We start from the raw sequence: 23,722 nt of genomic DNA, 5'->3' as shown, positions 1-23,722 counted from the left end.
AATGCAACCAAAGTGTTGCTGAATGTGCGTTTTTATTCCACAGCATGACCGACAATATTGTTTGGTCCCTCGTCCAATAAAAGATCAAATTGGAAAAAATGGGCGGGCAAAATACTTTTAGGGTAGTACTAATCATTGACATGATTATAGATCAATTTGTGGTGTGATGGAGAATATATGACTTTTTTTAACAAACTCTCTTCAACGCAATAGTAATTTATTGACGGTCCCTGGTATAAACAACCAGCGGTTACAGTGGCGGTGGCCGAGCCAGAAATGTTTAATTGTTTAATTACTCACATAGGGGTGGCAATAAGTGGATACCGGAAATGTCTAGATGGCCAGTGGGGTGGCCGGAGAGTGACCAAGGGTGGCCACGGCCACCACTGGCCGCCACATAGCCCCGCAACTGCACAGCGGCACTTCCCGAGCGAGCTCCCGGCAGCATGACAAGCAGTCCAGGCACAGCGAGAGGGAACTACCGCTGTAGCTACGGAGCCAAATATCCAACATCCAACTGAAAGTAACTTCACCACGGTACACGGCGGACATGTCAGCACGGTGGTGTTGCCTTTTCTTCTTGCATTACCACACGTTCCAATACAGAGCATCGGCAGCCGATCCCGATCCTGAAGATGGGACTGAGACACCCCTATTATCACCTTCACTCATAACTTTGCATCAGGTCTGCGTGGTTTTCTACATCCGCAGTACGTACACTACATACGTACAATACGTACATAGGGATGAGAATGAAGCAAGGTGGGTCCCTGCATTCGTCATCGGCACCGGAAAAACTGGAGTAAGTCTTTTTTTACTACTGGGCGAGAGCGCGGCAATATTTCCTCAACTCCTATGACATCATATGTGCCAGTGCACTGCTGCAATACGTACTGTTGAGCCCAGGGCAGCGCTGGCTTAAACAAGCTTAAACATTGTGCGGCGCTAACACGAGCCATATCATGTACTTGTAAATTGAGGAGGGGGATTATGGAAGAAGAAGAAAGGGCCAAGTCAGCAAAGGCAAGCAAAGCCTGGGAGATCTTTTCCTCTGGAATTGAGTCAGCAGCACCAAGTAGGGAAATGAGCACCGCCCTTTCCTGTTTTTCCTTCTTTTCCATTCCTCCTTAGCACGTCTGGGGGAAGAAGAGATATTGTAAGTGCAGGAAAGCCCTGCTTTTCTCTTACAAAGAGCACCGTGAAGCTCAGCTGCCAACACATTTTTTATTTACTGCTGAGGTCCAGAGCTGCGTCACTGGCACCACGACTCTGCCATCGTGAATTCAAAGGAGTGCTTGCTCAACTAACTGCTTGGAAAGGAAGCTTCATTTAGACCAGGGGTCACCAACGTTTTTCCTTGTGAGAGCTACTTTTACAAAATGAAAATGGCCAAGAGCTACTCATTTTTGTAACATTTATTTTCAGAGCTTATTTTAAACCCAAACAAAGCGAATATGCTTGTTTTACCAAAACATGAACAAAATGCTGGTGTCCACAAGTCACATTTTGTATTTCAGAATGCATTTCTTTCTACTGTTCTTTCATTATTAACTGAACACCTGAATGAAAAGCAGGCTTGCGGGCACCTCATGTGGTCGTGGAGGGCTACCTGGTGCCCGCAGGCACCATGTTGGTGACCCCTGATTTAGAGGATAGTAAACGCACCAACTGTGCAGGACTCACTGAAACAGAGTCCATTTTAATCATGTGATGATTTCTTACTGCAGGACTGTGTTGGACTGAAAATGTGCACTCAGACACGCTGCCAGAATGTGTCTTGCAGAAAAGGGATGGTTCTGCTGCTTTGTATAAAAATAAAAACTCGTCCACCCGACCCAAGCTGCAACATATTTTGAGGGTTTTTTTGCACAGGCCCATTCCATCCTGCCTTTGGTCTCTAGAGTTGTCTCTGGCATATCTCTGGCATTCCACACCCCCCCTCCTTGCTTTCCTTCTTCTCCCACTCATACCACCGCCATCGTCATCATCACCATTCACAGCCCACTTGTCCAACGTGAGCCAAAGGCAGCCTGTGGCCTTTTGACTTCAACACGACCTTCAACAGCCATGAGAAATGATGGCATTCCGAGACATTACAAGGCGTCCGACAGAGCTGAAGGAGAATACCAAACAGCGTCTGCTAGTGTCTCCGTCCATCCCCCCACCCCCACCTCCCCATCCCCATCCGGAGGACCCTCTCATGGAGGACAAAAGCGATGAATCAGGCTGTCCTCTGAGACCATGAAAGAGGATGTGATCCCAAAAGTGTCCCAACTCACCGCCCCTCTCCTCATAAAAGAGGCCCAGTGTGATCATTTATACTAATGAGGCAGATGTTGCTGCCTTTAACATTTAGTAGTTTACTCTCATGAGCAACTACGGTTGTCACAACAATCGATACTTGGATATTTGGGTGTCACCAGACACTTAGTTCACGAGAAGAGACATTACTTTTAAGATATGTACAATAAAAATATATGACAATCTACTCATTTAATTTTTAAATGTAGTAGTAGTTTAAATTAAATTTCTCATTTAATTTAAATAGCCTTAAATTTACATCTTCTGAATTTCAGAAGCCAGAAACTTACCACTTCCACATGGAATGGGAGGAGAACCTTTTTTCACTCTATCATGTGGGACTTGGCCATGGCTGACTTCATGACCATAACGCTACATGTCACTTGTATTTCAATGTGTGTTGACTCAGAGTGTCGCGAGACACTCGAGATGATACACGAGATTGGGTCTACAAGAATGCGATGAGACAAGATTTTAACATTCCTTTTAGGTCAAATACAATGTAACAAAAGAAAAATATGACTATATTGCAATCTACTCATATGATTTCTAGCTTGTTACAGTCTTCTGCACTCTGTGTGTATGCTTGTGGCCCCGCCTCCACCCACCAAAACTGTATGACTGACAACAAGGCTCACTCCGTTCATGCCATTGTTCTATGAAACAAACACGCCAAGGCAGGGAGTGAACCCTCTTCTGGCCTGTTTGGAGGCGAGAGACTAGGAAAACAGACATGCGTGTGGCAACACGGAATATTAACTTCAACTTACTTCATTTCATTCATTGTGTGATTCACTCATTCATTCATTATCGGCATTTATTATCAATTCACAGCCAGTGGTATCGACTACTGAAATTCTGGTATAGTGACAACCCTACCATCAACATTTAAGAAAAATATTCTTTTCATGGAAAGAACTGTGAAAAAAATTGGACGTAGAGTGGAAATTGTGAGCCGGAGAAAGGAATGCAAAACCAAGACAGCTTCCACCCACTCTCCTTTATCCAGCCTGTACATTCCTGCTTAGTCCAATGCTGGTACGAAATGATACAGGGACGGGGCTGATGCCTTCCCGTCATTCACGTAGTAGAAATTAACGATAATAATGTTCAAGTTCAGGCAGTCACAACAAAGTCTTTGACGGCAGTTTCCAAAATAACACAACTAATGCTCCTAATTATACGCTCTCTAATTGAATATAGGAGTTGTGGCGACAGCCCGAATGCCGGCTTCATGAGCATCTTAAAGCGCTTGATGGCAGTCTTGGAAGTTCAGCCACATACTGCATGATGGCCTGAAGCCAGCCAGCGTTCCGCTTGTGTGTGACAGAAGCTAAACATACACCCCAGCGCAGGGATCACGCCTTGAAAGGACTTCCTTTTCCTGACCAATCTATGACATGTAGGCGGTGCTGCTTTCTTTCCACCACGTTCCAATCACTTCTACGGAATAAAGCCCGTACAGCAACAGCTTGCTCGCCAGGCCAAGTGAAACAATCCAGGCTTATCCACTGCCTTGGGAGAAGGGCTATTCATGGCTCCATCCCAGTGGGGAAAATAGTTGTGCCGCGCTGAAAAGATATTTCTGACTCATGCTTCCACCTGGCGCCTGCAATCACTCAAAACGATAGACAAAAGAAGCTCACCTCACCTTCACCCCGTACACCCACAGGAAAATCATTTTCAAACACTTTTGTGGCCCTTTTGCAGGAAGCTAACTTCCAAACAGCAAGGACACATCAAAGTGGAGATGCTGTGCAAATGTTTTGGTTCATTTCTCTCCTCGTCTGCGGCTCGTATTGTTTGGCAAGCTCACACTCTATGCAGGATTCATTACACCGCGAAAGCTCCGCTATCATACGAGGCACATTAGAGAGTGGTTCCTGTGCGCGTTCCTGCCACCTGGCCAGTGCGTGCCCTGAGTTCCTGCAATGGAGATCTGCCAGAGTTCAACCTGGAGTGTCTGCAGACTAAAGCCCTGTCCACAAAGAAACGCTCTCAGGAGTTGGTTTTTTTTGTATAAATTTGCGTCCAAACAGTATCGGATTAGTAAATACTGCAGTTGCATCCAGACAGCAACGAAAATGATGTAATACACGAGGCACACCTACGTGTGGCGCTGTAAACACACACACACACACACACACACACACACACACACACGGAACCACGTGACACACACGCAACCACGTGACACACACGCAACCACATGACACACCAAACTAGACGAAAGATGAAAGAATTACTTCTGTGACTCATTTTGGGAAATAAATCAACAAAATATCCCAAGAATGTCGACTGGGTCGAGTCACGCCAGAGCAAATATTCAAATATTACGTAGTCTTGTGGTCAAAACTCACTTCTGGTCACGTGACGACAAAGGGTCGGTGAGGTCATCGTTTTCAAAAAGCTGCGGGTTTGCTCGTCTACACGGAAAGGACAAGTCGGCATTTTCAGACTCTCTCACTCTGGAAGCTGTTTTCAAAAAACACCAGGTGTGTCGAGAGACACACCACTCACGAGATGAGGCGATGCGCGAGATTGGGGCTGCGAGGACGAGACGAGACGAGACACGATTTTAACATTAATTTAAGAAAAGTAAGATGAAAAAATATATGACCACATTTTGCAATCTACTAATTTAATTTCTACTAGGTTACCCTCTTTTGCACTCTATGTGTATTCTAGCAGCCCCGCCTCCACCCACCGTATGACATAAAAGGTCTCACTCCGTTCATGTTGTTGTTCTATAGAACAAACGCATCGAGGCAAGGAGTGAACTGCCTGTTTGGAGACAAGAGCCGATGAAAACAGACATGCATATGGTAACATGCATGAAGGCCGGCAGAATTACTGACTTCATTTTCATTTATTGCGTGATTACTTGATTTATTATCATCCCAGTGTTTTTCTGAACGACAAGGTTTTAATCTCACGCCAAGGAGCTGAGACCAATGCACAGAGTGACCTCTCTTCCTTCCTGTTTGAAAGCAGGCATGCATGCACATGGAGGCCTGCACAATTAGAGTTCATTTTCATTTATTGTGTGATTAATTATTTATTATCATCCCAGCGAGAAATCTTCATCGTCATGTTTTTATCTTGCGAGATCCTGTGACACCCCTAAAAAAATACACTTTCAGGACACCCAGAACGCCGTTTCCGTGTGGAGGACAGGCTGAAACTGTAAAATACTTTGGCTAACCCCTAAAGCCTCCCCAAACCTCCCTATGCTTTTTGAGCTGCTCCTTCCTCTGCTGAAAAGCACAGGAAGCTGGATCACACAGGAAGTCTGTATTATGTTTCTGGAAAAGCAGCCACGTCTGAGCCACACACCCTTCTCCTGCAAACGAGGCATGCAGTGACACGGTGTACATCCAATGGGACCCAAAGCAGGGAGTACCGGGAAAGGCGGGTTGAAGTGCAGAGCTTTTGTGACGTTAAAAACGACAACACCACCGCCACACTCAGGACCTTGAACATCTGCCCAGATATTTATTCTCTGGGATGGTGAACAAGAATGGCTCCTCCTGCCTGGGAGAGGACCTATTTTGATAAAAAAAAAAAAAAATGACGACATGTCTGCAGTCTCGGACAAATACAGCTGTGAAATATTAATCAGGAGACCGTGCTCCGGTTTAGACCTTTTCACCAGAGCTACCGGGCCCAGCAGTCACATTGCACACGCCTCGCCTGCCATACAGTACATAATATGTCACTTTCCATGAAAGAAATCAGTGATTCAGTGAGGACAATTCTGAACACGAGACCATGTAGATACAGAAATGACAAGGCGTCGTGTAAAGAAGATCAATCAATGGTAAATTGACTTTTACTTTGGTTAGTGTACGGCCCGGTTAGCGCGTTTTTCAGTTAATGTCAATAATTACACCACCACTTTTCCTCGGTTTGCGTACATTTTCTATTTAGCGCACAATATGGCGCACGCGTCTTGTCGTGTTATTGATACTGCATGAGTCCAGCTGGGTTCTTAATGTATTTTTATCACAAAATGTCCTGTTAGCATTCTGAGCTTGCTTACAAAACGGTGGCCGGAACCGGAAGTCGGCTATGTCGCCCGTCTATGATGTCATCAGCAGTCGCCTCTCAAAAATGTTAACACAAAACACGTTTTTGTTGTTTTAATTGAAGTTTTGCATGCATGAAAAATTCTAAATGCATATAAATGACGGATGGAGGGCGTATATGAAATGAAGGTTACTTTTACCTTCATTGGAAACGTTACTCTTCGCAAAGTCACGATGTGGCAGCGAGATCAACACCTTCCTCTTTGACACCACCTTCCTGTTTTGCCATTTGAAAAATATATATACACTGTATCTTTATCAAACTGCTGGACTTGCAACTGTTTTGGCTCCATTATGCGTTACTGAGGTGAGAAATTCAAGAAATAACTCATGGCAAAACAGGAAGGTGGTGTTGAAAAGCAGAACAGTCACGTCAAGAATCACATCTTCCATGAAGGTAGACTGAATATTACATGTTCGTGTATCTCTTTCATTCATCATTTATCTGCATTTACCTTCATTTTGAATTGTTTTCTGCATGTAAAACTATGAAAACGTGTTTTTGGATTCCTGGAGCAGTGGAATTGGCTTTACATTATTTCTAACCTGATTTGGTTAGTGTCCGTTTTGGTTCGAGTCTGACCTTCTGGAACGAATCAATGATGCTAACCAAGATTTTCTACCTTCAAGGTACTCACAGCGCTTTGACACGGTTAGCACATTGACCTACTGATGATGCAGCATGAGGAGCAACTGGGGGGTCAGTATCCTGCCCGGGGATACTTCCATGTGGTCACGGGAGGACTGAGGATCGAACCAGCAACCTTCAGCTTTGCTGTTTGTTTAGTTATAGGCCTGTTCAACAGGAACTCTATCCTTAATGACTTATGATGTGCTTTGGCGCTATGTAGAAAATAAAATGAACTTGGCCTTCTGGGGCGGGGGCGAGGAGAAAAGCAGAGTTTTAAATGGAACCTAACACATGCCTGAGCAAAAGCAGTCCCAGCGCAGAACACGACCTACCCAACAGTAGCCGAGCAGTCATAAAGAATGTCTGACAACTGCTGCACAAAGTGTGATCCTGCTCTCAACGAAAACAGTAACGTCAACGTTGGGTGTTAATCCGAGGAGACCCAGCTGTGGCCACCCCTGCTTGAATGTGCAGAATCCGGCAAGTTAATGACAAACAGATGCCTTTCATTAGGCCCCGGGTCTGACGCTTGAACTAGAAGGCCTCCATTTCCGCGAGCACAGATTAAGAACACTGCGGACCAGGAACAGCAAGCACTCGGTGCTTATGCGTTCCCTCTTGGGAGCAGCACGAAGCTGTCCTGTTTCATTTTGCAAGATGTGTGTTCCTTGCAGTGACAGACTGACTTACAGGCTTGTAATGACATCACGCTGGCTGCTGCACAGCTTTCTAGTTTGGTGTTCTTGTATAGAAAGTGTGCATGGAAAAGGATGGCATCGCAGTGACTGACTACACACTGGCGGATATCTCGGAGGCAGCTGTGTCAAGATTCTGTGCTTGTTCAACACTTTCAAGTCCTAGCAAGGCGATTCATCATCTTTTTCTGTCTTCTTCTTTTTACAAAATGTGCTATTGTGTGTCTGATTAGGACTCAATTCCACAGCAGAGGTTTGAGTGTCAGAAAGAGCCATTCACTCAGGCAGAGAACAGTGTTTGCATTGTTTATTATGTCACTGCTTCAAGCCATCCTGTCAACTTTTAACATCGTCTCCTTTTTCACGAGAAACTCCATGTTTCCATGTCGCACCGACTGTGGACGTTTTCAAACTGCAAAAGCAATCACAGCAGAATCAACACTGAGCAATGAAAGAAGATGGATAATGTGACTGAGGTCGACCAGTCATATTTCTCACCAATCATCGGAATGTCCGATCTTATTGTACCCTTGTGTGTCCTCACTCTTGGAAAGGTGGACGTTGTCGCAGGATTACAAATGGCCATATTGATTATGTCAACAAGCAGAAGTGCTGGTGATTCAGGGTTGATTACTTTGCAGTCTAAGGAAGAACAACATGAACTCTAGCTATGCACTTTGACTTGTACAGGTGTCCCTCGCTATATCGCGGTTCCAAGACATGACATGGCCGAGACGGACGTGCTACGGGAGACACTACAAAATCTTCAACAACTGTAATGCCCGTGCTTGTGGGAAAGGAAGACGTAGTTAACCGATGCAATTCCAATTGCGTTATTAATGGAAGATAATATTTAAGACTGATTTTGTTTACACACGTAGACAGTACGTGGCAAAAAGCGCTCTTATTTTGAAAGTGCATCGTGTGTGTTGGAATGTCTGTTGACGGTTAAGACGAGTCGGGAGTGAGAATAAACGCACCTCTCGTCCTTACTTCGCTCAGAATTTGCGCGACGTTGGAGGGCATCATCAAAAAGGTTTGTTTGCGTGAACAAGCAATAAAAGACAACACGGTGAAAACGCACTCACTCAGCCGCACTAGCACGCTCTGCTAAACTACGCTAACCCCGCTAGCTTGCATTCACGCTCAGTAAGAGAGGAGTTTTGAAGTTTTTTCGCCGACTTTCTCCAGTGTTTCAGGTCGGCGTTTTGACATATTTAGTTTAGGAGAGGGAGGGCTAGAGTTTGTGATGACATTGAGTGACCTGCCGGGGAATTACCCCCCCACACAAACGTTCCTTCTCCTCATGATGACATCATTTCATTCACAATATGTCAATTTCCACATTTAACAGTAGAGCCCGTTTCTATTTGCCAATTAGGTGATTCCGTTGAAGCGGAAATCATCGGGCGCCAGTCTTACTGGTGAATCATGAGAAACTTTGTGTCTTCTTAAAAGACGAGCGTGAAAGTCAAATAAACACGTCCGCTCCTTCCCACAGACCAGGCTGCAACAATAAAAACATTCTGCTATTACTTTTCCGCCGACATAACGCGTTTAGCTTCGTTTTCACAGCAGACCCTTGCGAGCCGAGGTCGGCTTTAACTACTCCTCGGGGGGGCCTTCGGGGGCTGTTTTTAGAAGCAGGCGCCACCACCCATAATACAGTCACACTAAAAGTGGAGGGAAAAAAGAGGGAGAAGCCTAAAGTGTTGGCGAAGTAGAGCTCCATGGAAGCAATACAAAAGACAAACAGCAGAAATGTAACGTGTTGGGACTTTGGGACGCTTCGACAGGAAGTCACGGCGGTACATTTGTCACCGCGGTTGCACTTAAGGTGCAGGTAGCACATGAGAACTGTCACATGTCCAGAAGGAAACCCCTGGTGTGTTGCTGTGTGTCTCGTAAATCTGGTGGGAGTCCAGCCCATAGAGCAGCAGCTGTTCCCTGGGGGGCTTGAGGTCACATGCATTTAGCTGACGGCTACTACCTTCTTGAAGTTAACCCCAGCCCCCCCTGTCCTCCTCAATTAGCCTTCCATACCGCCTCTGCCTCTTTCCAGTTCTCAATCTAACGTCTCCACGTTTCCTCTGTCCTTGCCTCCCACCCCACATCCATTTCCTTGATTAAAGTGGGGGTGGAGTCAGCGCCTGTCCTCCCTCATACGGAGCTCCCATCCAATCAATGCACAGCCTGACACTGGAAATGTGTTTGCGTTGTATCCACACTCGTCCACAAGCCCAAGGGCGTGATACACCACAGGGTGGACCTCATTGCACTTTCAACATTGCGATGACTTTCATCTCCATCAGCAGCATCCTCCCCTGCTAAGCGACCCCTGAATTATTTAAACGGAGCATGTGAGAAGCATGAAGCTCTCTCATATGACTGTCCAAACAAACAGCCTGTTGCATCCGATTCTCCAATGACGGCTGACCGCTCGCTCTGTTGGAACAGGTGAGCTCCGGCTCGCGTATTACTGCCATTTTCCTGACGTTCGGGATTACCTACTTTTTTTTAAATTTAGATTTAAGTGTAGTCTGTGCACATCTGGAGGTAAGAAAGCCTGGATTGGGATTAGACCAACTGTACCTGTTGATTTGTCCTAATCACACATGATGACATCACTACTAGCACATCACTACTATCAGGAGAACCAGAGTATAGAGGGGGAGGAGCCACCTGGCTTAACCCAGCAAGGTGCACTTTATTCGGGCACACGCTCTGAGCCGCCACGGAGGTCTCTGGCAAACCTCTTGCACTTTTCAAACACCGCGGTGCTGACGTTTCAGGTGGCTGATAAGGTTTTTTTGTGTGCTCGAGGTGGATTTTGACTTTGTGGATTATTTCTGTTATCAAATGTCCATCCATCCATCCTTTATGCCGCTTATCCTCATTTGGGTCGCTAATGAACCTAACAAGCATGTGTTTGGAATGTGGGAAGAAACCGGAGTACCTGGAGAAAACCCACGCACGCTGTTATGAAATGTGAAAGCTACAATTGTGGCTTTCACATTTCATAATTAATTAATTAAAAAGTAATCAAATACAATAACAAATAATTAATTAATTGAGGACCGGCACAGAGGGGATAATTAACTGGGCTGAGCGCAAAAATGAACATTTTTAAGATAAAACGTGTTTTTGTTTAACGTCAACACTACTTTAGATAAGATAAATAATGATTAATTACACAAAGTAGGAATAAACTCCCAAGTTATAACACACAAATCGACCACAAGTGACCCTAACAAGAGTTTGCATTGTCGCATTGAAACAAAACGCGTCTTACCGTAATATCCATTTTAAGACCGTTTACGAATCGTGTGTAATTTACCTTGCGTCGTCGTGTTATTGCTCTTCAGATCTCCAAGAAGATCCGCTGCAGTAGCAGTGGTGGCAACTCGCTGCCCTGTTGGCACCGCAACACTTTCGCCCAGCAAAAAAAACCTCACCGCGGATCCCCACAGCAGCTCATTCCATCCAAAGTAAACACAAACACAAGTTGTTATTAAAAATATAAAACAATATCCAGAAAGTTCTTACAGCTGCGCTGCAGCTCAAACGAACACCTCCTCTGTTGCAGCCAAAAACCACACTGCTACTTAAACGACGTGACACAACTCTTTTAAGGCTTCCATTTCCTGTCAGATTTTCAAAATAAAACACGTAACACTGTTGGTTTTTGTCACTTTACCGCAGTAGCTTGTAAGAATGTTGTATTAACTTGCCGATATAAATAATATAAAGCGAATTTTGACAATTTTAGTCATTCTTGGTTTCAGTTTATATGATTCTTTTCTGCATTTGCTTTTATTTTGCATACAATGCCACATGCGTTTCCGCGATTTACGTGGCTTGACAATGGTGATGCAGTCAGCACACGTCACCCCAACACAATAGATAGAACAATTCCGTTTGGGTTTTTTTTTTGGTTCTGCTTATTTTTTATTTGTCTACACTGACATACATTTGTATTTTTCATTAAGTTTGATTTCATTTGATAAAAACTGAATAGTTACCATACTTTATTTGGAGTCTCCACACTACCCAGATAAACTTTGTCAACCTCCTTTCTCATATTCATTGGGCAAATATGCAAGTAAACGAGCATGTTTTGTTGTATTTAAAGTATAATTGTCATACTTGCTGTGAGCCCTATAGGACACTATTTTGGAGAACATTGCAGTCAGGGCCAATATCATTTTTTCTTAGTTGTGTTGTTGTGTATCTTGTTTGTAACTACTTCATCCTGATGAGTTGCATTGAATATCAAGAAAATATATTTTACTGTGATATATTTAATATCATCTCACAATATAAACAATGATTATTTGTGCTGGCATGTTTATTTTCTGAAAACGTCATAGAAAATGTTTCTTCCTCAGCACAGGACACACACACACACACACACACACACAAGAAAACACACACGAGAAAACAAAGTATCAAGTCCGGAAGGGCCTTGAATCCTGTTTAGTCTCCCTGGGGTGTTGAAGCAGGGAATGCAGCTGAAATCCCCCTGAGACTCGCACGAAGCCAAATCTGCACTTTAAAAAACGCCATACTCATGATTTGATCATCGCCGTCTCCTTCCAGGATTTGTTGTTTTATGGTGAGGGTTTATTTAGAAGAGTCGTCCTAGGAGGCATTACTTTGGGAAGGCTACATGAGCCATCATATCACACCACCCAGAATGCATCTCATAAGAACACGAGCTGCCCAAAAGAAGATAAAAACTTTGTTTAGACGGAGGAGGAGGAGGAGGATGTGATAAAGAGATGCATCATGCCCAACAGGAAGTCAAATGTCATCACTTTGTAACACAGTCACCGCTCAGGCAAATGAAAACAAATATTTCTAAAATCCACTTCATGTTACCCCTCATTTCACTTCACATCTGCTCCCACTTTTCACTTTGTAACAGACAATGTGTGTACAGCACACATGAAAAAGTGCATTTTGTGAACTCCAGAGCCTCCCTGTGGTCACTTTTGGTCATTGCAAGGGACACGAATTACTCTAAATATCCAAAATTCTTGCTTTTCACATGCACTGTTCTTTCAGAACGTATTCAGTTATGGATAATTAGTAAATGCTTTCAATACATGGACCTGTGTCATCGGGATAGCCTTTTGTAAGTTGCCAGTTGTTATCATTAGCACTTTTTTGTATCGCTTTGACTGATGCGCCATCTAGTGGGGACATTTAGACTTACACCTACAATACATCTCAATGCGTTTCGATGTTTCTGTTATTTGTATGAGCAGCTGATTTATGGATGCCATTTCAGCATCACTTTAAAGATTTGCAAGCTACAAAGACGTAGTGCGGTTTTACACCACTGCCAAGTAATGAATATTAGTTTACCAGTCTAACAATACACATTATTCTCAGTCCCACCTTTGTTATTGCATTGGATACATTGGATTATTCATGACGTTTGTGGCCCAAATGTGCGAAGTAGGATTCCTTATTTATTAATGGAATGTTTTGGTAGTTAGGGCATAGAAAATCTGCTTACAACATTATCAATTTTAACTTTTTAACATTATTAGAGCCGTGAAGACATGAAATAAAACCCCAATAGTCACCTTTACACTCCTATTACCCAACATAGTCGACATAATAATAGAGAATAAGACAGAAATAGTCCAGTCCAGGGTGTACCCCGCCTGTCGCCCGAAGTCCAGCATACTCCCGCGACCCTAATGAGGAGAAGTCGTATAGAAAATGGATGGATGGATGTTAGCATTGGGAGAGTAAGAAACAATACTGACCCCTCGTGGTCAGTATAGAATACTACATCTCACAACATGCCTTATACTGTACTGTATTTCTCATTTAGCCATTTTATGTTTGAAAATGCTTAATTTAGTGCACAAATACTCAACATTTGGTTCAATATGCATATTTGTTGACTAATAATAGGCCGTAGTCAAACACAAAACAAATGAATAGATTTGGGAAAAGCATTTCTTTGTCTTTCTGTTCATTTAAACCACACATACTGTACAGTACACGCACCGTTGTCTCTGATATTCTGGGTGTCCCTGAATGCATCTCGCGGTAGTCTCGTGACAGTGAGGGAGTGTCCTTCGGATTAGTTTAATTGCGTTTTTAGAACGTGTCAAGGGCCGCAAATGGCACTTTTAGATGCAAGTAAGTAGACTAGACAAACAGCACTGATGAAAATGCTATTTTTAGGCGTGTATTACCTCAACTGATTGGTAGTGCCACCAGAGACCACACGTCTTTAGGGGGGGAAAATGAAGCCTGAGCCTGATTTGAGCTAATGACAGGCTTGTCTGTAAAGCAAGTGAAGCCCACATCAGTGTTTCCTTTGGTGGTCGGCACCCGCCCTCGTCACCATGCAATCATTCTGCCTTCTCTTCTCTTTACCCGCTCAACGAGTAAGAAATGGAACTCAATCACACTGTTAGACAATACATGCAAATATGTTGTGCTGTGCTGTGCTGTGCGGTAGGTGTAAGTAGTTTGTGTTGTACCAGTGATTCCCAACCACTGTGCCGCGGCACACCAGGTCGTCAGCAGTGCCAAAAAATGATGATTTATTGGCTACAAACGCTGTATAAAATACAAATGATGTAGAGTTTGTTGGCACACAATAGCAGGCAGGACAATTAAACGCGTCAATATGTGAAACCCGGTCTTAGTCGAGCTCCCGTGAGTCAGTGAAACCCGCGTCTTTGTCTAGTAGCGGTGAGCTCAAGTCATCAGCAACCCATGAGTCAGTGAACTCGAGTCTTCCTCAACCTACGAGTCAGTAAAACTCAAATCTTTGTCGAGCACCCATGATTCAGTGAAGCTTGAATCTTCCTCAAACCGTGAGTCAGTGGAAGATGAGTCTTTGCTGAGCACCTGTCAATCAGTGTAACTCAAGTCTTTGCCAATCCGTGAGTCAGTGTAATCCGAGTCTTCTTCAGCCCATGAGTTTGTGAAACTCGAGTCTTCATCAACTTGCGAGTCAGTGAAACCTGACCCTTCCTCAACCCACAAGTCAGTAAAACTTGAGTCTACAGCGAGCACCCATGAATCTGTGCAACTCGAGTCTCTGTCGAGCTCCTGTGAGTCAGTGAAACTCTAGTCTTCCTCAACCCGTGAGTCAGTGAAACCCGCGTCTTCATCGAACATGAACGAGTAGCTGTGAACTTGTGTCATCACGAACGCATGAGTCAGTGAACTCGAGTCTTGCTCAACCTGCGAAAGTAAAACTTAAAGTAAAATTTGAGTCATCGTCAAGCACCCATGAGTCAGTGGAACTTGAGTCTTCTTCAAACTGCGATTCAGTGAAGCCTGAGTCTTTGTTGTGCACCTGTTTCTGAGTCTTCCTCAGCCTGCAAGTCAGCGAAACTCGCGTGAAACTCGAGTCTTTGTCAAGCAAGCGTGAGTCAGTGTGAAACTTGAGTCCTTGTTGAGGAGCCGTGAACTTGAGTCATCAAGCGCCCCTGAGTCAGTGAAACTCGTGTGGTCGAGCACCCGCAGGTCAGTGCAACTCGAGTTGTCGTTGAGCATCCGCGAGTCAGTGAAGCTCGAGTCGTCTTTAACTTGTGAGTCAATAGTCGCCTTTTGTTGCTTTTGAGAAAGGCTTTGCTGTTTATTCTTTTTTTCCTCTACAACAGCAGATTACAGAAGCAGTATTGAAAATAAAAGTCTTCTTCTTCCCCCCAAAAACACAAAAATTGTAACGACAGTACAAATTGGGTGGGAATCTGTAATGCATTTTTCAATAATGAAAACATCTTAGTATTTTTACATTTCAGAATTATGTCACATAACCTGAAATTCTACCTATAAAAGATGACAGAAATGAACACATTTGGTTTGTTTTTAACCTTTTTTTTGTTATAAACACATAAGCTTTTTAAATATAATATTCATCAGTGCAACATTGTTTCCTTGGTATTCGTTTCCCTCTACTGGAGCAGCGGAGCTTGCTGGAGCTACATGTTATTTGTGTTTTGGATGAAAATGATCTGAAGAGGCTACGGTGTGGAGCGGTTGAGCAATCGGAAGCGGCTGAGAAGGAACGTGTTCACCACGGCACGACACACAAATCACACAACTGAAAAAGATGCCAACCTTCTCACCAGGACATTTATTGTGTGCTGTATCTTGAATCCCTGCAAGGATGCTGGGTCCCGATGCCGCAAAGTGTGTTTTGTGTGGTGGGACGGCTCCTCCCCCTGACAGCCAGTCTCACCGAAGAACCTCAAGGTCACATTTGGGCCTCTTGTTGCTTTCAGCAAACAGACACGTTGCTTTTCTCCAGGAACGATTCCGCATCTTGCCTGGTTTATTCCTTTGTGAGTCTTGTGATATGATAGTGAGAGCCCCCACCCAGTAAGCAAGCTTTAATAAAGCCATTCTGATGACATCACCCAGTCATGGCTGCTACATGAAAACAGATTTGCGGCCCAGCGGGCCAGAAGCTACAATACAGCATGTGAACAACACGTTTATCGGCAAAGTAATCATAGCACCGTTCCTCAGTTCACCCCTCTTTTAATAGACGTCTAGATACAAAGTGCACTCAAGCTGTATTGTCCACACCGCTTTTCCTCGGTGAACCATCCACGTGATTGCGTTTTTTTGGTGTGTTGGCGCCTCTTATCAGCACAATGCGCGTGAGTTATGAGAGCTACATGACGGAGATGAGGCAGAAATGGTCAGCTGGTTGTCAAAAAGCGCCAGAAGTTCATTGTGTTCGCATATTTGTGTGTGTTTTTTCACTCACTTATCCACTGGTGGTTTGAATGAAGCATGTGTTCTGATGACAGCGCAGCAACGTCCAAACGCTCCATACACAGAAATGATCCTCCACCAAACACGCACAAATGCTGCATATTAAAAATGATGCATTCACATTCAACACTGCAAAAATAAAAAACAAGCTAGAGAAATGTGCTGCAAATGCCAAAAACACACACAACCCCCCCAAACGACTGCATGATTGTAAGCAAGTTCACTAAACTAAACAGAAGTTAGCCAGGTTACAGTGGGGGAATTAAAAAATGTTTAAAAATGTACTTTTAACCTTTAAAGACTTAAAAGGCCTGCACTGAAAAATAATATGAAAACACGACCGCTGCCTAGCATATTACCAATAGTTTCAAAGAAAAGAATGCTTATTTATTTTTTTGGTTTAAAGAAATGTAATTTGTAGCGAGTTTCATGCAAGCCCTTCAAAGACTTTAAGGGCCTGCATGCACCTTGCTCCAAAAAATGTAATTTGGAGCCTTTAAAGACTTAAAGGCTGACAAAAAAATGTAATTTGTAGCGAGTTGCATGCAGGCCCTTTAAGTCTTTGAAGGGTCTGAATGCAAGTAATTCTAAATGACATTTTTAGAGCAAGTTGCACTCAGGCCCTTCAAACACTTCAATTCTTAAAAGCTGAGAAAAAAAATTGCATTTGAAGTATGCAGTTGCAGACCCTTTAAGGCCTGCATGCAACTCACTACAAATTATATTTTTTCAATCGAAAAATATAAAAACACCACCACCGGCTAGCATGTGTCACTAAGAGTGGTTTAAAAAACTGATTGTACAAAGCTTTTGTAAATATTTGTCACAATTACGGATTAAACTGCAAAAAAAGTCGTTCAGCCCAAATAAAATAACAAGTGTTCATGGTTGCCATTCATCGGTCTGGTATTCACGTACGTACACAAGCAGTCTCAGAGAGGCGATCAATTTCCATTCATGTTATTGTTAGGAGAGGCTATACATTCAGTGACAGCTACCGTTTTTATTTGCTGACAACGTAGTAAAAGCAGGAAGGGGCGGGATCTAATGCTTGCAGTTTGTTTGAATGTCGGCGCCCTCCAGGCTGCTGGAAGAACCCGCTGCGTACATTCCCTTTAAGACGTAATATTTGACAATATTATACAGCAAACCATTTGTACCACCGAGCTTTCCTTTGGGTGTGTTTTTGGCATTTGCAGCATTTCCTTTTCGCGTGTGTTTTATGGTCTTTGCGTATTTTTGGTTTGGGATCATTTCCGTGTCCGAAGCGTCTGAACGTAGCTGCGCGTTCGTCCGTCTCGGCTGCCGTACAGACGGCCTTGAATGCACACCCACCGGGATCGCCGTGACGCGGTCTCGAAAATGAAACATTAACACTGCACCATCCACAAAACAGTCTGAAGTTTTCCTTTTCACTTTCTTTAAAAAAAAACGACAATAAAATATATTAAAACATATTTACAGTGTGTGGGATTTTTTTTTCGACACAGACAAGGAAAAGACAAAACTGTGATGGGTTCCATCCCGTTCTGCAGGTATTTCCATGATCACGGGACCCGTCTTTTGCCATTGATCATAAGTTAAGCCAAGTAGAGTAAAAAAGAGCCAGTTCATCATGGGATATGTACTAAAGGCACTGTCACAACCATCACTTCATGACTCAGCGGGGCGAAAAGGGGACAGGGATCAGATTCGTCATTTATGAGCACACCCTGTATGCCAAGCGTGGGCAGTTTTGCCGGATATGGTTCATTTAGGATTTGGATTGCAAAACTTGAAATGTAACCTCCACGAACCCACCCCCACCCCTCCAAAAAATCATTTAATTAGCAGAAAATGATAAATACTCTAAAGATTAATAAATTGGTCTCAACACCAGCATCCGATTGTAAAAAATCAAAATAGAAAATTAAAATTTCATCTAAATTATCTGTACATATTTTTATTTTTTCCTGTATTTTGTATTGTACACAGTGCCCCCTACTGGTAGGTTCTACAGTATTTACTGCAGCTCCTGAGAAAAGCATGGATTCGTTCAAACCTCCCATTGGTTCCTGAAACTGTCCCCCATCCAAAAGGTGGAGGGTGGTGGCGCTCGTAAGAGTCCGCCTCCTCGCTGGGTCGACGAGAAGAAGTCGCTACAGTGAGTCTCGTTGTCACGTGACGGTGCTCCGTCTGGGTCTCACGCCTCCGAGTACGAGCTCTGTACGTTGAGTTTGTCCTTCTTTAACTTCACGCCGTCCACAAGTTCAAAGTTGTAATTTTCCAGGGCTGATAAGTTCCTGTCGGACATGCCTCCGTGAGAGCAGGCGCAGTAAAGGACCACGCCGCAGATGGCGCCCAGGAAGACCCCCAGGGCGGACATGGCGATGATGGTGATGAGGATAGGGTCAAGTGTCTTTAGCATGTTGCCCGCTCCGCTGATCTGGTTGGTCTCCACAAAGTCTGGGTATTCGGTGATCTCCTCGACTGGAAAGAGAAGAAATGTGAGCTTAAATATAAGAAACTGTCATGCGACGATAAATGAAACCTCTGCAGACGATTGCACATGGCAATTCAAAACTGGACCAAATATTGGCAACTGGACTGTTCAGGTTGTCTTGGAAGATCTTTTGCCTCAGCATCAGGTCACGCTCAAAGACTAGATAGGACAGCTCTAGCAAGACTAGTGGCACCTGAACTGTTCTGGTTGCCTTGGAAGATCTTTCGCCTCTCATCAGAGCAGGCCTCATCAATTTGTGCTTAAAGACTAGATAGGATAGCTCTAGGGTAGTGACAACTGGACTGTTCAGGTTGCCTTGGAAGATGTTTTGCCTCTCACCCAAGCAGACTTCATCAGTTCATGCTCAATGACTAGATAGGACAGCTCTAACTAGATTAGTGGAAACTAGACTGTTGAAGTTGTCTTAAAACAACGTTTCGCCTCTCAGTCCGAGCAGATTTTATCAGGTCATGCTCCAAGACGAGGTAGAACAGCTCTAGTCTGAAGATGTCCTATCTAGTCTGGAGCTGTCCTATCTAGTCTTTGAGCATGAACTGATGACGTCTGATCGGATGAGAGGCGACAACCTGAACGGGTCAGTTGTAATCAAAAGTTTGCCCTTGAAGTTTGAGGTTGGAAACCGCTGTCGGGTATGACGCAAGACTAAGAGTCTCACGCACAAACCTCAGTTCAGCGTGATAACTCTGGCTTTGTGTTTCCATTTTGTGTTAATTTAACAAAAGACACATCAGAATAAACCCCAACTCTGACAAGAACAAGTTCCCCAAGAGTGCAGAATGAAAGGACTTACTGATGTCATTAAAGCTGTCCTCTGGGAGCATTGGCTCGGTGGGCACATCTGGGTCTGTCCAAACAGAAAACGTCTTTCAAAGCTTTGTCTAGTGTACATACACTACTCACTAAAAGTTAGCGATATTCGACTAAAGCTGAAATGCACCGTAACTCTTCCAGGTGAACTTCTCTGAACTTTTGAATGCACATGTCCACCTCTTCAGTGTTTCAGTACTTTTTGTGAGTGGTGTAAATATCAAGTGAGGATTGCGTCTCATTCCCAATCTCACCTTTACAGTCTGTTGCACTGAGGCCATTGAGAACCTTGACGTCATCCACAGCAATATCTCCCCAGCTCTTCCTCTCCACCAACCCTTCAATCACCACCTACAACAACAAAAACGCCTTCTTTAGCTGCAGTTTGAAAGGATTTTTGACAGATTGCAAATATGATCATTTACCTGGTAGGGCTTGTTTGTGCGTGGCACCAGGACACGGCCTTCCCTCCAGCGGTTTCCCTGGTGGCCGCTGACGGTCCAGAGCAAGATGTCCGCCAGCCCGTCGGGGGTCTGTTTGCGCTGTTTGATATGCAGCATGCCGATGTGCGAGCCAAACATGTGGTACCAGAACGACACGCACAGGTCCGACTCTGGAGAGGTGACCTGCGGGCTGACCAGCCGAGCCACCTCCGTCTCCTGGAGACCCGTCGTCAAGGTGTAGATGAAGTTTCCCGAGCCACCTGGTGGATATAACAAGTCCCCATGAGTCCCGAGTCAGTAAAAATTGTGGTGGTGTCCTTTCGGTCACTTGCCAAAGCTCATGACCATAGGTGAGGGTAGGAACGTAGCTCGACCAGTAAATTGAGAGGTTTGCCTTTCGGCTCAGCTCCCTCTTCACCACAACGGACCGATGCAGAGTCCGCATCACTGCAGACGCCGCATCTATCCGCCTGTCGATCTCACGTTCCATTCTTCCCTCCCTCGTGAACGAGACCCTGAGGTACTTAAAGTCCTCCACTTGGGGCAGGATCTCATCCCCGACCCGCAGATGGCACTCCACCCTTTTCCAAGCGAGAACCATGGACTCGGACTTGGAGATGCTGATTCTAATCTCAGCGGCTTCACACTCGGCTGTGGACCGATTCAGTGAGAGTTCTCCGAACCTGATGACGAAAAACCTCAAATGCAAAGTGGCGGTGCACTCGAGGTGCACCCACAACTCATATTTTTTTTGCAGTGTTCAATCACCGCCACGTCATACGAAACGCAAAGATAACTGTTCAAAGTTCATGAAAAAAAGTGTCAAAAACGCTTGTAAAATATGTGAGTGATAACAGTAGTGACGATTTACTGAATAAGGTTTTATTCACATGGAGCCATTTGGCCCATAACTGGAGCCTCGCTTCTCGCCTTGCAGCTGGTGTGAGTTACAAGCAACACAGAAGGCGTTCAAAGCGCATCCCAGGCTAATTAACAAGCGGGATGCAGTGGACACGAAAGGTAACGTTTGTTATTGGATTTCTAAAGTTCCTGTACTTGCTCAATGTTACCAGTGCACATCAATGATGGCTTCCACTGCAAATCATTTGACATTACACTTCATATGAGAACCACTGAAGAAAGCCATGATATTCCCCTCAGGCTTTTGTGTCATTTAGACTTTATATTGCGGTTGAAGAGCAGAGCCCTCACCTGTGTGGTCCATGTTGGGTCCAGTGTTGAGGGTGGGTGTTCCACTCGACTGGATTTGCCACTGGGAGCCGGTGTCCTCTGAAGTCCACCTGCAGAAGGTCGGTGCGTTGGCCCAACCGAAATCGCAGGCAAACCACATAAAATCTGCAAGGGAAGTTTGCGATGAGACGACGGTCCACTGCTGGTTTTGCACAAACACTAGAGGGCAGCAGCGAACTATGGAAAGTTTGCTTGGAACTCACAAATTCAGAGGGAATAAACATTCTTTCAGCTCTCAGGACAAAAGGTAAGGAGGGTCACATAAGGAGGGAAAAAATGAAATAATTGAATGCAGCATTAAATAATGACTTTAATATGTCATCCATTCACTAAAATTGGAATGAAATACATAACTTATAATAATCATATAAATAATTATATTAATAAATTATTGCAATATTTAATTATTCCACTATTTAATTCATTATGAATCCATAAAATAATAGAATATTATATAAGTATGGCATAAATCAAATAATTTATTAAATACTGAAATAATGCTATTTGTTTTTCCATGGAATGAAATGGTATTTTAATGAATTAATAGCACATTTAATAACACATTTTGGTTTTCAATATCAATTTGATTTAATTTGACACATTTAAGTAATCATTTACATTCACGTATTTATTTCTGGACAAGGATCCCCTGATGGGGAAAGGGTACAGTCGGGTTCAGGACGCGGTGTCCATGTGAAAAAGCTACTTCCGTTGCTAGCTACCCACAGAGACTTGTGGATTTTAATGAGAGCGGGGACTTGAGGTTTGAAGACAACGATGGTAAAAGTGCCGGGGGCCCCTTTACAAGAATGCCTTCTCCATGAACACATGACGCACATTGAAAAAGGTCCCTTCGGGACCGCAAAGTGTGTGTATGGGGGGGGGGGGGGGGGGGGGGGGTTACTGCATTGGTGCTTTGTCACACTGGATAAAGAAAGATGTTGGAGAATGAAATGATGAAATGAAAACATTCCCTGTCTTAAGGGGGGGTCTGTATTTACCATTTAAACATCGATGATGGACATTTTTTCCACTTTTCCAATTGAAATACTCGTCATGCGTGGTGACATGTTTTGATGATGACTTGCCACATGACTCGTTTGGCTGTTGGATGGAAGTCCAACATCATCCTCTACGAGTAGGGTGCAGCCAGCTGGCCCATTAGGCAATATCGTTGGATGCTCAGGGGGCTGCGTCTTCCAGGGGGTGCCAAAAATATCACCTTCAATATAATTAGATTTTTTTTAAAATTTGTATTTTGTGCCAAATTACAGCTTAAAGACAGTGATAAAAACTAGCTATTCATTTTTTTTGTAAGCGTATGTGAATCGCCGATGAAGCGGGGGCCCATTTAAAATCTCCCCCAGGGTGCCACGTTGGGAAGGGTTGACTGTTCGTGAAATATTACGTGAGCATCATTACCATTAATGTAGTGTTTTCCACAGACACATACACACCTACACGTCTTGTAGCTCCCCTTCTTACAGTATATTGCAATAAAAGCGCCTACAGAACGGCCCCATTAGTCAAGGTCAGACTGGGCCACAACCTCTCAGCTGGATCATCCTCATCCGCTATCGGCAACGTGTAGGAGTGTGAAGACAAAACAAAACATTCTCCATTATTTGTGGTCATTTTACCCTGTTTAGCGATGTGTGTGTGTGTGTGTGTGTGTGTGTGTGTGTGTGTGTGTGTGTGTGTGTGTGTGTGCCAGCCTGGTGATTAGTGATTGTGCTGAGAAGGCAGCAGCAGAGCACCAGTGCTAATCATCCTTGCATCACACATCCTCCCTCAAACCTACCAGTGGGGGGCCTCTGAGGAGCTTATCATCAACTTTATTAACACACATACTGTACATCAGCGTATGTGAGAGTCTGTGATGATAAAACACAACGGAAATGAATTCAAAGCAAACTACGCGTAGGTGAATGTTTACTCAGTTGGAATGTTCTGCGGTAAGTAAAGTTTCGGTCGTACGGGCTCGTAGTTTGAATGGATCTACGTGCATAACAACACAAGAAACGCAGGCAGGTCACGCCTGTGACGTGCTGATTTTAGCCGTAGAGGTTCTTTCTAATGTCAAACAAACTCTACAGGCGTTTTTTTCAGGTTGCAAGAAGGACTTACGGCCGGCGTGTGTCTTTCGTACGTTGTGTTGGTGTCACGTTTGGCAAAACGTACATTTTTTTGTACATCACACTTGTGGACTATCCAGTATGTGTCGTGCGCCACACGTG

At 44.1% G+C, this 23,722-nt stretch overlaps 2 protein-coding genes across 6 annotated transcripts in view; both read right to left on the bottom strand.

Annotated features, from left to right (window-relative positions):
- LOC129173813 (integrin beta-1-like) overlaps positions 1-11,312 on the bottom strand; it is a 28,187-nt gene extending 16,875 nt beyond the window's left edge. For all 3 annotated transcript variants that reach the window (XM_054764973.1, XM_054764974.1, XM_054764972.1), the window contains exon 1: positions 11,053-11,312. The gene's annotated coding sequence lies outside the window, so the exon portion shown is untranslated. The remainder of the gene's footprint in view (positions 1-11,052) is intronic.
- A 6,571-nt stretch (positions 11,313-17,883) lies between these two features.
- The window catches only part of nrp1a (neuropilin 1a), a 75,760-nt gene continuing 69,921 nt past the window's right edge, over positions 17,884-23,722 (bottom strand). For all 3 annotated transcript variants that reach the window (XM_054764961.1, XM_054764960.1, XM_054764962.1), the window contains exons 14-18: positions 21,447-21,590; positions 20,217-20,494; positions 20,046-20,142; positions 19,775-19,828; positions 17,884-18,950 (exon numbers count right to left, since the gene is read on the bottom strand). In XM_054764961.1, the coding sequence (XP_054620936.1) occupies positions 18,664-18,950; positions 19,775-19,828; positions 20,046-20,142; positions 20,217-20,494; positions 21,447-21,590 (860 nt within the window). In that variant the 3' untranslated portion in view covers positions 17,884-18,663. The remainder of the gene's footprint in view (positions 18,951-19,774; positions 19,829-20,045; positions 20,143-20,216; positions 20,495-21,446; positions 21,591-23,722) is intronic.

The sequence above is a fragment of the Dunckerocampus dactyliophorus genome, chromosome 21 (genome assembly GCF_027744805.1).
Source record: "Dunckerocampus dactyliophorus isolate RoL2022-P2 chromosome 21, RoL_Ddac_1.1, whole genome shotgun sequence".
Lineage (NCBI taxonomy): Eukaryota > Metazoa > Chordata > Actinopteri > Syngnathiformes > Syngnathidae > Dunckerocampus > Dunckerocampus dactyliophorus.
Note: the sequence above shows the minus strand (reverse complement) of the source record. Positions and strands in the feature narration are given on the sequence as shown.